Source organism: Astatotilapia calliptera, chromosome 14 (genome assembly GCF_964374335.1).
Source record: "Astatotilapia calliptera chromosome 14, fAstCal68.1, whole genome shotgun sequence".
NCBI lineage: Eukaryota > Metazoa > Chordata > Actinopteri > Cichliformes > Cichlidae > Astatotilapia > Astatotilapia calliptera.
Genome location: NC_137435.1, coordinates 11,783,964 through 11,797,641, shown reverse-complemented (window position 1 = coordinate 11,797,641; position 13,678 = coordinate 11,783,964). Strand labels below are relative to the sequence as shown.

At 40.5% G+C, this 13,678-nt stretch overlaps 3 protein-coding genes across 4 annotated transcripts in view; 2 read left to right on the top strand and 1 right to left on the bottom strand.

The window, feature by feature from the left end:
* The window catches only part of nxn (nucleoredoxin), a 71,226-nt gene extending 69,170 nt beyond the window's left edge, over positions 1-2,056 (top strand). For both annotated transcript variants that reach the window (XM_026192667.2, XM_026192668.2), the window contains exon 8: positions 983-2,056. In XM_026192667.2, the coding sequence (XP_026048452.1) occupies positions 983-1,165 (183 nt within the window). In that variant the 3' untranslated portion in view covers positions 1,166-2,056. The remainder of the gene's footprint in view (positions 1-982) is intronic.
* Positions 2,057-2,922: 866 nt separating this feature from the next.
* Positions 2,923-5,440, bottom strand: mrm3a (mitochondrial rRNA methyltransferase 3a). The gene is made up of 4 exons (XM_026192666.2): positions 4,767-5,440; positions 3,998-4,242; positions 3,754-3,915; positions 2,923-3,664 (listed from the first exon to the last, which is right to left on the bottom strand). Exons 1-4 carry the CDS (start codon positions 5,144-5,146, stop codon positions 3,084-3,086), a joined length of 1,368 nt encoding a protein of 455 aa, XP_026048451.2. The 5' UTR covers positions 5,147-5,440; the 3' UTR covers positions 2,923-3,083.
* Positions 5,441-5,637: 197 nt separating this feature from the next.
* glod4 (glyoxalase domain containing 4) lies at positions 5,638-13,452 on the top strand. The gene is made up of 9 exons (XM_026192672.2): positions 5,638-5,771; positions 5,956-6,005; positions 10,608-10,728; positions 10,832-10,976; positions 11,789-11,925; positions 12,051-12,137; positions 12,227-12,340; positions 12,422-12,508; positions 12,600-13,452. Exons 1-9 carry the CDS (start codon positions 5,682-5,684, stop codon positions 12,663-12,665), a joined length of 897 nt encoding a protein of 298 aa, XP_026048457.2. The 5' UTR covers positions 5,638-5,681; the 3' UTR covers positions 12,666-13,452.
* The last annotated feature ends 226 nt before the right edge of the window (positions 13,453-13,678 follow it).

Genomic DNA, 13,678 nt, shown 5'->3' with positions numbered 1-13,678 from the left:
AGAACTGCATCACTTGCAATCCTGTTGATCTTTGTGGGGCATTTTCAGGCATTTTAGGTGACATTTCTACACCAGAGGTTTAGCTGTTTGTTTATGCTGCAGCAGAGTTGGGATTCACAGTCTTCTTTCACTTGCAGCCCCTTTTAAATAAAACTGTGAGCCTGTTTACACTTTTTAAATGCATCTTTTGAGCGCTGCGCACAGTGTCATCAGCAAGCACTCGATTTGTTTAGCTCGAACTAGCAATGAAAACAAAATGTTTGAAGTACTAATATACATGTACCGGTAGTTCTAACTGCTGACAGTTCTTGAGAGAACTTCTGGACTGATTACTCATGTTGAGCCAATCATATGTAAGATTTGCCCACTCACCAAAATTATGCTAAAACTTCCAGGCTGAACCTTACACTTGGTGGTGTAGCATTAATCCAGATTACTTGTCTTTTTGAAATGCATTGGCCTCGATAGAGGATATTTTCTTCTAGTTTTTTTTTTTAATATATATAATTTAGAGACTGAAGTTGTCACATTGTGCAATAAATTAAATGAGGTGTAAAACTGAAGTCATGCAAAAGAAAAAATGTTGAATTCACTACACAGAATGTTCAGAACTCGCAGCAACCCAAAACTACAGGGAACAAAGACTTTTTATATTTGTATATTTTTATTTTCCTCTCCATCATGATGGAATTTCTTGTGGTATCCCAACCTGTAATGTCAGGATGCTATACGTGACAAGACTTGAAACTTGAAACATGTGGTGAAAGGATGGAGAAGGCAAAGATTTTTCTGTTAAACTTTTTTCTTTTTTTTTTTACAATTTTAATCACAGGCTTGTTTTAGTCAAAGCAATGACAGATTTGTGTCATTTTGGCCCACCAGAGGCCCTGATTGTAGCTTAACCATTCCCGCATGTGAGGAATGTACTGCTCTATCACACAAAATCACACTAAGCGCTGTACTTCCTTCTCTTTCCCTGCAGGATGACATGAGCGACTCTCTGCGAGACTACACCAACCTCCCCGAAGCGGCACCTCTGCTCACGATCCTGGACATGTCGGCCCGTGCTAAGTACGTTCGCGATGTGGAGGAGATCACGCCGGCCGTGGTGGAGCAGTTTGTCGGCGACTTCCTGGCTGAAAAGCTCAAACCGGAGCCCATCTAAAGAGACTGTCCACGTATAAACTGGACCTATTACATGGGACTCACGCCATCATCCATCCCTGACCTATTGCTACACCCCACAGTTTCCAGGCTCCCACTCTCTCTCCCAGCTACAATCCTGACTGTTAGAGAGATGTCTCACTTTTTACTGGCATTTTAGCATTTTTATTTTAGATGTGTTCCTCTTTCATGGAGTCCCCTCTTTCTCCTGTGGTGCCTTGCATTGACTATAGTCCATACAGTAATATATATGGAGATTCTGTTGTCTTCTTTTTTTCTTTTTTTTTTTGCCTCAGAAAATTTTTTTTTTTTTATTCTCTCATGGTGGCATTTCTAGAGAAAACGGAGAATTACCCAGTGGACCTACTTATACAGCCAATCTTTTGCTTTCTGTTTTGTCTGCAAGATTTGTTACTTTTGTTTTCTGAATGAAGTTAAGAAAGAATAAATAAAATAATCTTTTTTTCTTCACAGTTGTATTTCACCTGTAGTGCAGATGTGCTAAACTTGAGTTGGATGTAGCTGTACGCCTTCTTGGCCCTATTTAAATAAATAAATATCCCACAGTTTGACAGGTGCACATACAGTAAAGAGCATGTTCTACTTGCTTGTGACAGACCAGTGACTGATGTTTTAACCCCCCTGTCTTCTTGTGTCATGACATGAGTGAAAGTCATCTCTAGTCAGTTCTCATCTCAAAGTCATTATGAGGACTTTCTGTGAAGGTCCCCCTAATGGAAAAAGTCCAGTTTTTTGTTTTTTTTCTAGAGGCACAAAAATGGCTTTTTTTTTTCTTTTTTTTTTTGAAAAGTTGAATGTATAAATCCCTTTTATATCCTGCTACCTTAGTCATAGCTTCTCACACCAATTAAACATTCACTGGCAAGCACAAGAGTTTTGTTCCTACTAAGTTTTATCAATAAAGTTAGCTCTTGAATATGGAAAAGACACACAGTGCAGTGACGCTCCAGTTCCTTTCTCAGAAGTTTAAACTGTGTGGGCTCAAATGACAAACTCAATGTTGCATTTATTATGGGAGAGTCTGTACCTCGACTCTGCTGATGCACTAAAATCTCAGGTGGAATAGAAACTTCTGACCTTGAGCTGTACTGGTAAGCAGGGTAAATGTCTGCACTTTTGCATAAACAATATAGCTGCTAATAAAAAAACATTTTTTTCCATTTGTTTAATAAGAGCAGACATCTGGTTAAGGCTCCAACAGAAAACTATCAGAAGGGAAGAAATAGCTGCTTTTCTTTTTTTGCTTACCTTCCAGCACAAGGTTTATTATGAACTTAAGTATTTGATGCAATCTTGATTAACACATACAGCAAAGCTTGTGTGTGGGGGGGGGAAAAAGTTGCAGTATTACAGAAATTTGATGTATTTTGTTGCTAATACAAATATTTAAATTAAAGCGCACCTTTAAAATTTCCATGAATATGAGGAACTGAGGGTAGTTGTTTTAAGGAACTCACCAAAAATTCTTTGACCTTTCAACTGTATTCATCATAATAATTCAAACTTCCTTTTAACAGGAAGAGACCTCCAACAGAACCACATTCAGGGACTCATTTGGGGGTAAAACAGAAAAAACAGGAGCATGGAGAGGAGTTAATGATGTGAATTAATGGCATGTATACTGATGAAGTGAGGTGAGTGGAGACAACATGCTCAGTACAGCAAGGAAAGTTATCTGCCTGAGCCAGTAGTTTCATAACTGAGGGATGCTTCAGTCACCTAATCCAGATTTATCTCTAAGGTTTATCTGTAGATAATGCTTTATTTTTGGTTTTGGTTTTTTGCAGTGAAAGAAAACAACACATTCAAATTCACATAAATCATAAACACAGTTTGCAAATTTACTGTTAAGAGTATTATATGGGACACTCTGTTCAGTCCGATATTTAATAGAAGCATCATGGAAACTGTCTCTCAGCTTTACATTGATGTTTCTTTCCAGATGTTTGCAGTAGTTTTAAGAGTTGCTTCCTGCCCTCAAACAGAAGAATGCTAGCTGCCATGGCAGAATTCAAGCTGTCCACATCAGGAACAACGGGAATAAAGAGCCTGTGGCCGTCAGTTTTCTCTGCCAACTGGACTGCTTCTAGACTCAAACCATTCGTCTCACCACCTATCACAAGAGCAGTTGGGCTTTGAGCCCAACTGTCATAGTACAGCTTAGTGTCCACTCTGGGGAGTGAAAGTCCCTCATGTTCAGAGTCCGAATCAGAATCGTAATCCTCGTACTCCATGTTTTTGCGGTTGGGTCTTGAGCTGACCCAGCCGTAATCTCCAGCTTTGGAGGGTTCAGGAGACACATTAACCTCTACTTCTCTACTTCTGTCAGGGCTGCCACTGCTGTCGGCCACGTGGACAGTCACGGGTTTAGGGAGATGGTTTTCAACATCATCCCAGTCAAGGCTGGGATAGATGGGAAGGCGGAAATGGGCGCCCATTGCTGCACGGAGAACTTTAGGCTCCCAAACATCCACACAACCTGTTTGAAAAAAATGCAAAGTTCCCAAAATTCAAAGGAAGGTTTCACAGGATTATTAATTTGATCTCTAATAGTTACTGTAAACCTACCCTTTGTGAGGAGGGCATTATGACAGCCAGCAGCAGCAGCACATCGCAGCATAGTCCCGAGATTCCCAGGATCCCGGATGTTGTCACATATCAGAGACAAATGCACTGAGTGACCTTTACTTGCAAAGTTTAACCGTGCCGGATCTGGGCGAGAAAATATCGCTGCAGAAGAAGAGGTCAGAGTCAGAAATAATTGAGATATTAGTGCTTCATCATGAGCCAAAAAAGAAAATCTGACCCTTACCGATCACTCCCTGTGGGGCTACAACGTCAGACCAGAGCTTGATGTCCTCAAACTTGACTTTCACTAGTGTGGCCCTTCTCAGCTTATCTAAGGGCAGCTCTCTGAGTCGATCCACCGTGCTGAAGAACACAGTCTGTGGTTTAGCACCAGCATCCAGGGCGTCACAGATCAAACGCCTGCCTTCAAGAAGGATTTTACCTTGGTGGTCCCGAAATGTCCTGGAACGAGCCACACTCACTAACCTCCTAGAGCAGAGACGTGGAGAAAGAGGAGGAGAAGGAAGGAATGGCTTCAGAAGGATGAGGACAGCTACAAAATCTATGTCTACCTTGAGACAAGATGTTGATGGAGGCCCACATGCACCCGGGTGTCCTGACATACATACTGCAGTTCTTGACCTTCTCATAAAATTACACAGTTCCTCTCTTGGCACCCTATCATATCCTTTCTCTAGATCCACAAAGTTACAGTCCGACTACTTCTGACCATCTCAATATTTCTCCATCAGTTCTCTCAAAGCAAACATCACATTTGTACTTCTCTTTCTCACTCACTGACCATCACCTCTCTCGTTAATTAAGCTTCAAAAACTCTTTCCCACATCTCCATGGTATGGCTCATCAGCTTTATCTCTCTGTGGTTGCTACATCTCGGCACATCAACTTTGTTCTTGCTGTATTCCTAATAATTGTGCTTTTGTTTTGTATGCCAGGGCCCATGGCCTCTGGCTCAATCACCTCTGCTACTGCCCTCACTCGGTGAGACTTACGCCAGTCTTTTATCTCCAGGCGAAGCCCTCTCATAGCGCAGTCCGTCCACTTCATTCTTTGTCACAGTAAAAGCATGTTTCGTAGCTGACTGCTCATCAGTCCTCGTCCTGACAGAGTTTCTCTCTTCGTGATGCTGTGTACCTGCAGATATGATTCTTCCCTTGGTCTCCCTCTGGATCTTTGGCTCGTCTGACTGAATCTGAGGCACCTTTACGACTTTTCCCGTCTCGTTTTCAGGAAACAGCACTCTGACAGGTTTCCTCCTCAGTCCGCGTACATACCGTTTTGATTCCACAGTGACACAGCTCCTGGTTGTTAGGAAAGCATGTCGCTCTATCATGGAAATCAGGCAGATCATGCTTCTTGAGTACGCTGCCATTTTGCCTGCTTTCTTCTTCTCTCATCTGTCAGGATGTTTCAAAAATACAAGCTAACCCGCCTAGCGCCACCAGTTTTTAATAGCTGATATTGCGTTTACAAATTAAAAATAAACCAAACACATTTGGTGGCGTTATTAATGTAATTATTTAATAACATAATGTGTTACAAATTGTTAAACGGGTCCTATAGTAGCCGTTTTTTTTGTTTTGTTTTTTACATTTATTGATGCTTCAAACTTGACGCTTGATCATAATCTCGCGAGAAAACAATGACACATTGGTCAAACCATTAACCTGAGCAGTTAGGGGGGGATTGTGAATTTTATACATTGTACTTTAACGTACAGTCGCCGTTCTTTGCTTTAATACTAGAGCAGCACTAATAATAACGACAGGTGGTGTAACACATTATCCAGCGTTTTTTTTTTTCGTTTTGTAGTTTTACTTGCAAATACCCGGTATGTGTTCATTGGTGATTACCAGTCGAGCACAGAAAAATCGATACGACCACAGGTAGCACGGCTGTCAACAAATATGGCTTTGAGACGAGCGTTGCATTTTGTTTTCAAAGTTGGTGACAGGGCTAAAACTGCCACCTTTTACAGAGATGTTCTAGGTATGAAGGTAAGTTTTCTGAGCTGCATTTAAATGTAGGATTGGACTGAAGCCGCCGTAGACTAGCAGCTTTTGCTGATGTCGGATAATTTCAGGGTTGCACAACCTGAGCAAATTTCCGTAGTTATCATTGTATAAGTGGAAGTGGACATCACTGAATTGTAATGTTCTCACTACTTGTTATTTATTTCAGATTTTAAGACACGAAGAGTTTGAGGAAGGCTGCAAGGCAACTTGTAATGGGTATATAAGACACAACTCCAGTTGAATCTTGAGCTCAGTATAATGCTAAATAAAAGTCCTGTGGGGGAAAAAGTATTTGCCACCTTCCTGTTACACTTTCATGTTTCAGATCAAGGTCAAACAAATCAAGGCTTAGTGAAACGATGTATTGCCCCCTAAACCTAATAACTGGTTATGCCACCTTTACGAACTGTAATCAAGCGTTTAAGATAACGGTCAAAAGGTCTTTCACGTCACTGTGGAGGAATTCTGACCAACTCTTCTTTTCAGAATTGTTTGAACTCAGCCACAATGGATGGTTTTCCCACATGGACAAAACGCTTTAAGGTCTGGACTCTCTCCCTCCTTTTTTAAGCCATTCAGAGATAGACTTGCTAGGGTGTTTTGGTCTGTTTCTTATTGTTGAATCATGAACACTGACCTTAAATGAGGCAAGGGAAACGTGCAGTTCTTTATTTATTTTTTTTATAATTGAAGTCTTTATTTGTTTTTAACATTTCACAACACAAAAACAAACAAAACAACCAACAAACAACAACAGAAAAAATATATATATAAAAAATATAATAATAATAATAATAAAAAAAATTAAAAAATTAAAAAAACTCAAATCAGTTAACTCAAATCTTTAAGTCATTCCCTTACTGAGTGCCTACACAAACAAACAGTGCAGCAAGCGTACAACATGACTAAAGATAATTTCCCTGACCAAATAAGTTCCAACCATCTCAGCCAAAAACACCTCCCCACGATTCGTCAAAACCCTCCCTATCATCATTAATCCTAGCCAAGAGCTTTTCATACGACACCATTTTCAGCATAGTTTCTTTCCACCTATTATATTCTGGTGGAGACGGTTCCTTCCATACACTGAGAATAACTCGAGCCGCTGCGATCACCCCCACCTTTATAACCACAAAGTCATATTTTGAAACCCCAGGTAATACTGACCGATCCCCTAATAAGCACAGTCTTGGTGACAGGGGTATCATCAAACCAATCCACCTTCCTATTTTGTCCAATACTTTTTGCCAAAAGGGATAAACTTTCCCACATTCCCAAATAGCATGTATAAATGTCCCTGGATCTGAACTACATTTCCAGCATACATTACTGGGACTAATTCCCATTCTATAAAGTTTGGATGGAGTGAGGTACCACCTGTGTATTAATTTATACTGAGTAAATTTACCCCTGGCCTCTCTTATATATTTATCAGAGAATGACAAAATTCTGCGCCAGTCTTCTTTAGAAATTGCACAACCCAGATCCCTCTGCCATATAACCCTCAAGTTTTCACATATCTCTTTTTTTGGATTGTTAAACAGTTTGTAGAAAACCGCCGCCCTATGTGCTGTACTGGACAATTCTTAAAAACTCCACCACCATATTCGAGCTTTGAGCAAATTTTCCTTTGGTAACACAATCCCTTATTTGTAAATATTTCCAAAAATTATTTTCTCTTGTCAAACTTTATTTTCGGGTTATTTCAGCAAATGACATAAACACTCCCCCTGAGTAAAGATCACTTATCCTGCGTATGCCTTTGACAAGCCATTCCTTCCAGAACACAGTTTTCCGCCCAATCCTTACAGCAATATTGTTCCATAGCGAGGCATAAGGTTGTCTTAGATGAGATGCTCCACACAACTTGTGCACCTCCACCCAGACAGCTTTGGAATACCTGAGCACTGGGTTATTATGAGAGTCTTGTCCATTAGTTGCCGCGCCCTGCGAGAGAACATCCAAAGGTGTGAAGGGGCTCGCTAGTTCCTGTTCGATCTTCATCCAGCTCAGCTCAGAGCCTGATCCTGTCCAGTATTTGGCCAGTCTTGACAATTCAAAAGCTAAATTATACAACTTCACATTTGGGAGGGCCATTCCCCCAATGTCTTTAGAGGCCCACATTTTCTTTATATTCACTCTCGGCTTCTTGTTATTCCACAAAAAATCTTTGATTAACTTCTCAATTCGACCAAATATGTGCAAAGGAATCCGTACAGGTAACATCATGGAAACATAATTGAACTGTGGGACCACCATCATTTTAATCACATTAATTTTACCCCATAGTGTAAGATTCAATTTACCCCATTTATCCAGATTTGTTTTTATCTTTAGGAGGAGAGGTTCCACATTTGAAAGCATAATATCCTCCAAGTCGGGTTTTAATAATATTCCTAAATACTTCATACCTGAAGGTGAGTACTTAAAATTGAATGGAGTAACGCATCCAGAATGACATGATGCTGACAATGGCATGCCCTCTGACTTGTCCCAGTTTATCTTATAACCTGACAACCCTGAAAATGACTCAACACACGTGAGTAGCGCTGGTAGAGACTGCATGGGATCCGTCAATACTGCTAAGATGTCATCAGCATATAGAAACAACTTGTGTTCCATACCCCCTGCATGAACACCTCTGACACCCCTGTTTGCTCGAATAGCCAAGGCCAGCGGTTCCAGAAATATTGTAAAAAGCAACGGGGACAAAGGGCACCCCTGTCGGGTCCCGCGAGTAAGATGAAAAAACCCTGACACCAATCCATTTGTCAAAACCACTGCCCTTGGACTTGCATATACAGTTTTGACCCAATTACAAAACCCAGGCCCAAACCCAAACCTTGCGAGGGTCGTCATAAGGAAGCCCCATTCCACCCGATCAAAGGCCTTCTCAGCATCTAGCGAGAAGGCCGCAACCGGGGTTAGGTTAGATTCGCTTCTGTGCATGAGATGAAGAAGTCTTCTAATGTTATCACCTGAGGACCTATTCTTAATAAAGCCAACCTGGTCACCATTAATGATATCTGGTAATATTTGATCCAGGCGGGAGGCCAAAACCTTTGTCAAAATTTTGCAATCAACGCCCAAAAGGCTTACAGGCCGGTAATTTGCTGGGTCCGACAGATCCCTATCCTTTTTAGGAATAAGGGAGATCAGTGCTTCATTAAACGTACTCGGCAAGGAACCTATCTCCAATGCCTCAAGGTAAACTTTATGCAGGACTGGGGCTAAAATATCGATATATTTCTTATAATACTCAATCGGGAAGCCATCCAAGCCTGGCGATTTCCCATTCTTCATTAATAAGATCGCAGCCCTGACCTCTTCTTCCGTTATAGGCTCATCCAGTCTCGTTTTCTGTTCCCCAGAGAGAGTAGGTAATTGTAGACCTGAAAAAAATGTCTCCACCTCCCCTTCATCAAGCGCACCAGCAGACGTATACAAATCTTGATAAAATGATTGGAAAACTGAGTTTATTTCCTTCGATGAGGTTATCACTTGGCCGTCCTTCTTAATCATAGATATATTATTCAAATTATCTTGCTGCTTCAGTTGTCTTGCCAATAGTCTTCCACTCTTTTCGCCACCTTCATAAAATTTTGTTTTGAGCCTAAATAAGGCATATTCCGCCTTTTTGTTATAAATGTCATTCAACTGGTATTTTAATTTACATATAGTCTGATATTTATAATTTGAATATTGACTCTCTAAGTCCTTCTCCAACTCCCGTATTTCTTTATCCAAGGTTTCTACCCGTTCTAGATCACTTTTCTTAACTTTTGATGCGTATGCAATCATCTTTCCTCTTATATATGCTTTAGACGCTTCCCAAACTGTGGCTACTTTGTCTGTGGAACCCATATTGATTTCGAAAAAAATTTTGAGATCCTTTGTTAACTCCTCACTAAAACTCTTGTTCTGCAACAACATCGTGTTAAGCCTCCAGCGGCCCCTCTTCGTTCTATCCGTGTTCAAGTCAATTTGCAACTCTACTGTGGCATGATCACTAATAGCAATGGCACCAATCTCACAGTCTACGACTGACTCGACCAGAGACTTTGATATTAAGGCGAAATCTATCCTCGAATATGTTTTACGACAGTTGGAGTAAAACGTGTATTCCCTTGAACTGGGATTAACTAACCTCCAAATGTCCGTTAAGCAAAGATCCTCTGTCAGTAAATGAACAGCCTCTCTGTCCCTGGGTGTAGACGTACCCCTGGGATTACTCTTATCAATTATCCCATCCATCACCTGGTTGAAATCCCCAGCCAATATCACGTGCAGTTCTTTATTAAATGTTGTTCTGGGTTCTTTAGTGACTAGATTAGTTGTTAATGCACTCCTGGAGGAATTTTGGTAGGTTGGCCACTAATGGAAAGGTTCACAACTGTTTAAAGTTTTCTCCATTTGTGGATAATGGCTCTCACCACGATTTACTGGAGTCCCAAATCCATACAAAGGGCCTTGTAATGCTTTCCAGACTGATAGTTCAGTTAGTGACTAACACTATCAGTGACTTTTTTTCAAATGTGTTTCTTTAGATCATGGCATGATGTGTTTCTTTTAGATATCTTTCAGCCAGGTTCTGTTAGGTCTGTCTCATTTTTTTAAAAACATTGCCAGTGGATATTTTTTTTAATTCACTCAGGTTATCTTTGACTAATATTAAAATTTGTTTGATGGTCTAATAAATATCACTGTAACAAACATGCAAAACATACAAAATCAGGAAGAGGGCAAATATCTTTTCACAGGACAATGCAGATGTTGATACACTAGTGGTAAACCTGCCTTCACCCCCTACCCATACAGCCCTTATGATGGGAAATGGAGCAAGACAATGGTTGGCTTTGGTCCAGAGGATGACCATTTTGTTGCTGAACTGACCTACAACTATGGTGTGGGAGAATATAAACTTGGCAATGACTTCTTGGTGGGTGAGAGTTTGTTTTCACATTGCATGCAGGAAAAGATTGTCTTGTTATTCAGTGTACAGTGGCAATAATGGGATATTTGTACGTGTGTTTTCATGTTAGGGGATCACTCTGCAGTCGAGCCAAGCTGTAAGCAATGCTAAATGTCTCGGGTGGCCTCTCACTGAGGTGGGAGAGGCTCTGTATCTGACTCAGGCTCCTGGAGGCTATCCTTTCTATCTGGTGGACAAAGAGCAACCTCATAATGGTGAGTGTCACACAAGTCAAATCTGCCTGCTCCTTCTTTAGCTGCTTCTTCTTTTTCTTGGGTTTCTAGCAGGCTGGATGCATATTGTTTTTTTGGGGGGGGGGGGTGTTGCTTCATAAACCTCCATCAAGGATCAAATCCTTACATGCAGTCTGGTATCCACAAACTTAAATTAATACTTTGTAACTTCATATTGATCAGAGTTCAATATGAAGTGCTTAGCGTTTATTAAAGGGTCAGGGCCCGTTGATCGGCGGACAGAGGCGATTTCTCGCAGCTTAAGTACAGTTTTTTGTTTTACGGCGGTTTTTCCCAAAGTCGCAAAAGTATGACGTCACAACATTCTGATTGGTCACTTGCAATGTTGATCCTGGAACAACATTTACTATGTTGATCTGGGAGCAACACCAACACGACGATATCAGATCGTGCGGTCAAATAAGTCAAAAGATATAGACCAAAAACAAATGCCCATTGCGGAGGACATAAATTAATAGGCTGGTTCTCAGGAGTGTATATATTTATTTTTTCATATGCAGCCGATGACACACAAATGTAGTGTGTTCACACAGTGGTTTGATCCTCTGCATGTATCCTTAGCGCAAGATACTGAACCCTGAGTTGCCCCGGTGTGTGTGTCTGTGTGTGTGTGAGAGAGGTTAAAAGAGACAATTTTATGAATATGTGTGTTTATGGCTGAATGCAGCTTGCAGTAAAAAAGTGCTGTAAGTGCCCAAATAGAGTAGAAAAGGACTACAGAAGTACCCATCTGTTAACCTGTTAACCACTTACTTTCTGTAATCTGTTCCCAGACCCTGTGCAGAAGGTTTGTCTCGGGGTATCAGACCTCCAAAGATCGACCCACTACTGGTCCACACTCTTGGGGATGAAAGTGATGGACAAAAATGAGGAAAAGAAGACGGTGCTCATGGGATTTGCAGACAGTCAAGTGAGTCAAAGAAATTAAATGTTAAACCCTAAGATAAGTTTAAAATAGTTCTATTGTTGAAGTTTGAATTGTATGTTTTGCGGTTTATGTTGATGCCTGAGTAATATGTGTCAAATTCTTTGTAGTGCAAACTGGAGCTTCAGGACATTGGAGGGATGGTTGACCATGGAACAGCTTTTGGGAGAATAGCGTTTTCATGCCCGCGGGAACAAGTAAATTATTATTTTCTAAACGGCTAATGTCAACTTGCAGATAAACTATTTCCAACAACATTATAATGAGATATTATTATGCTCCTCAGCTGCCGGTTATTGAAGCCTTGATGAAAAAGGAAAATCAGAAAATTCTCACCCCATTGGTTAGCTTGGACACTCCTGGAAAAGCTACAGTAGAAGTGGTTATTTTGGCTGACCCTGTAAGCACGTTCCCAAAATAATGCTGAAATGATGTCAAATTCATTAAGTTAACAATATTAAACGTAAAATGTTTGCTTTAGGATGGCCATGAGATTTGTTTTGTGGGAGATGAGGCCTTTAGGCAGCTTTCCATGTTGGATCCCAAAGGGAATGAATTCCTTGATAAGGTTGGTGTTACTATAACACATAGCCCTCAAATGCTTATCCAGCATGTGTCAGATATTCACTGTGCTTGTCATCCTTTTAACACTTTTTCAGGCTATGGCTGAAGATAAAAGTGATGAATGGTTTGCCAAACACAACAAACAGAAGACTGCTGCATGAGATGGAGCAGCCGACCTGTCAGTTTTCATCAGTTAATGAGGATGAGATGCCGCGCAACGCACCTGTAGCATAGATCTGCCTTAGGCTGGCAGCGTAAGATTAATTTTGTGTTATGTAAAAACATTTGTGCCCTGAGATGATGTAATGGACCACTTGTTATGGATTTTTTTTCCCAATAAATATTCTTCCTAAAAGCAAGGCTGAGTGATGGGCAAAAAACATTAAGTTAGTTTTATCTATAAAAGACATTTCAATGTGATCTTAATTTTAGGCGAAAAGGGGACACTGAGAGAAGTTGAGGCCAACTTAATCTCATAATAAAGTATCACCAGGACTTCATAGCTTAAATTTGGTCTTACACCTCTACTGAGTCTCCACCAACCTTATGTGCAAATTCCTCTTACAGCTGTAGTAAAACAACATGTTTGCACAGTTCCTAACTGATTTTGTGGTAATTATAAAACACAGATTACTCAATGGGCCCACCATGTACAGGCTCTATGGGCTTTTGGTCTTATCCTAGAAATATGACATATCCAATAACGAGCCACAAAACAACAGAAATGAGGCGCAAAAAGATATGTACAAGGACTGCAAAGACATAAGATGGATACACTCAGATGCAAAAATGACCAAATGACATCTGCATGGTCTGTGGTTCTCTTTTTCAGTTCTGTTGTTTGTGCACATGAACCTGTTGTTTTATATTCTATCCATGTCTACCTGTATTTAGAAAATATGTGCCATATACCATAATAGAAAATAAAGGTTTTATATGTATAATTAAGGAGAATTTGCCTGATTTTGTATGTTCTTCCTCATAAGTTGAAGCATTTTGCATATATGCAAACAATCAAATGACCAAACGGCTGGCAGGTGCAGGGATGTTACCTGAGAATGTAGAAATACGTTTTTTCCCTAAGGGGGATGGCAGAGGAGACTTGTGTGCACAATGGGAATAAACTGTTTATTTGGTATTTGTAAAGCTGATGTATGACTGGAATAAAGGTTGC

Bases quoted from the DNA above. Each gene is read 5' to 3' on its own strand.
- mrm3a (XM_026192666.2), bottom strand. From the start codon at position 5,146: ATGGCAGCGTACTCAAGAAGCATGATCTGCCTGATTTCCATGATAGAG. The intron at 3,916-3,997 runs GTAAGGGTCAGA...CTTCTTCTGCAG, and splicing joins AGCCCCACAGGGAGTGATCG to CGATATTTTCTCGCCCAGAT. The intron at 3,665-3,753 runs GTAGGTTTACAG...TTTTTCAAACAG, and splicing joins TAATGCCCTCCTCACAAAGG to GTTGTGTGGATGTTTGGGAG.
- glod4 (XM_026192672.2), top strand. From the start codon at position 5,682: ATGGCTTTGAGACGAGCGTTGCATTTTGTTTTCAAAGTTGGTGACAGG. The intron at 10,729-10,831 runs GTGGGTGAGAGT...TTTTCATGTTAG, and splicing joins AACTTGGCAATGACTTCTTG to GGGATCACTCTGCAGTCGAG. The intron at 12,509-12,599 runs GTTGGTGTTACT...ACACTTTTTCAG, and splicing joins GGAATGAATTCCTTGATAAG to GCTATGGCTGAAGATAAAAG.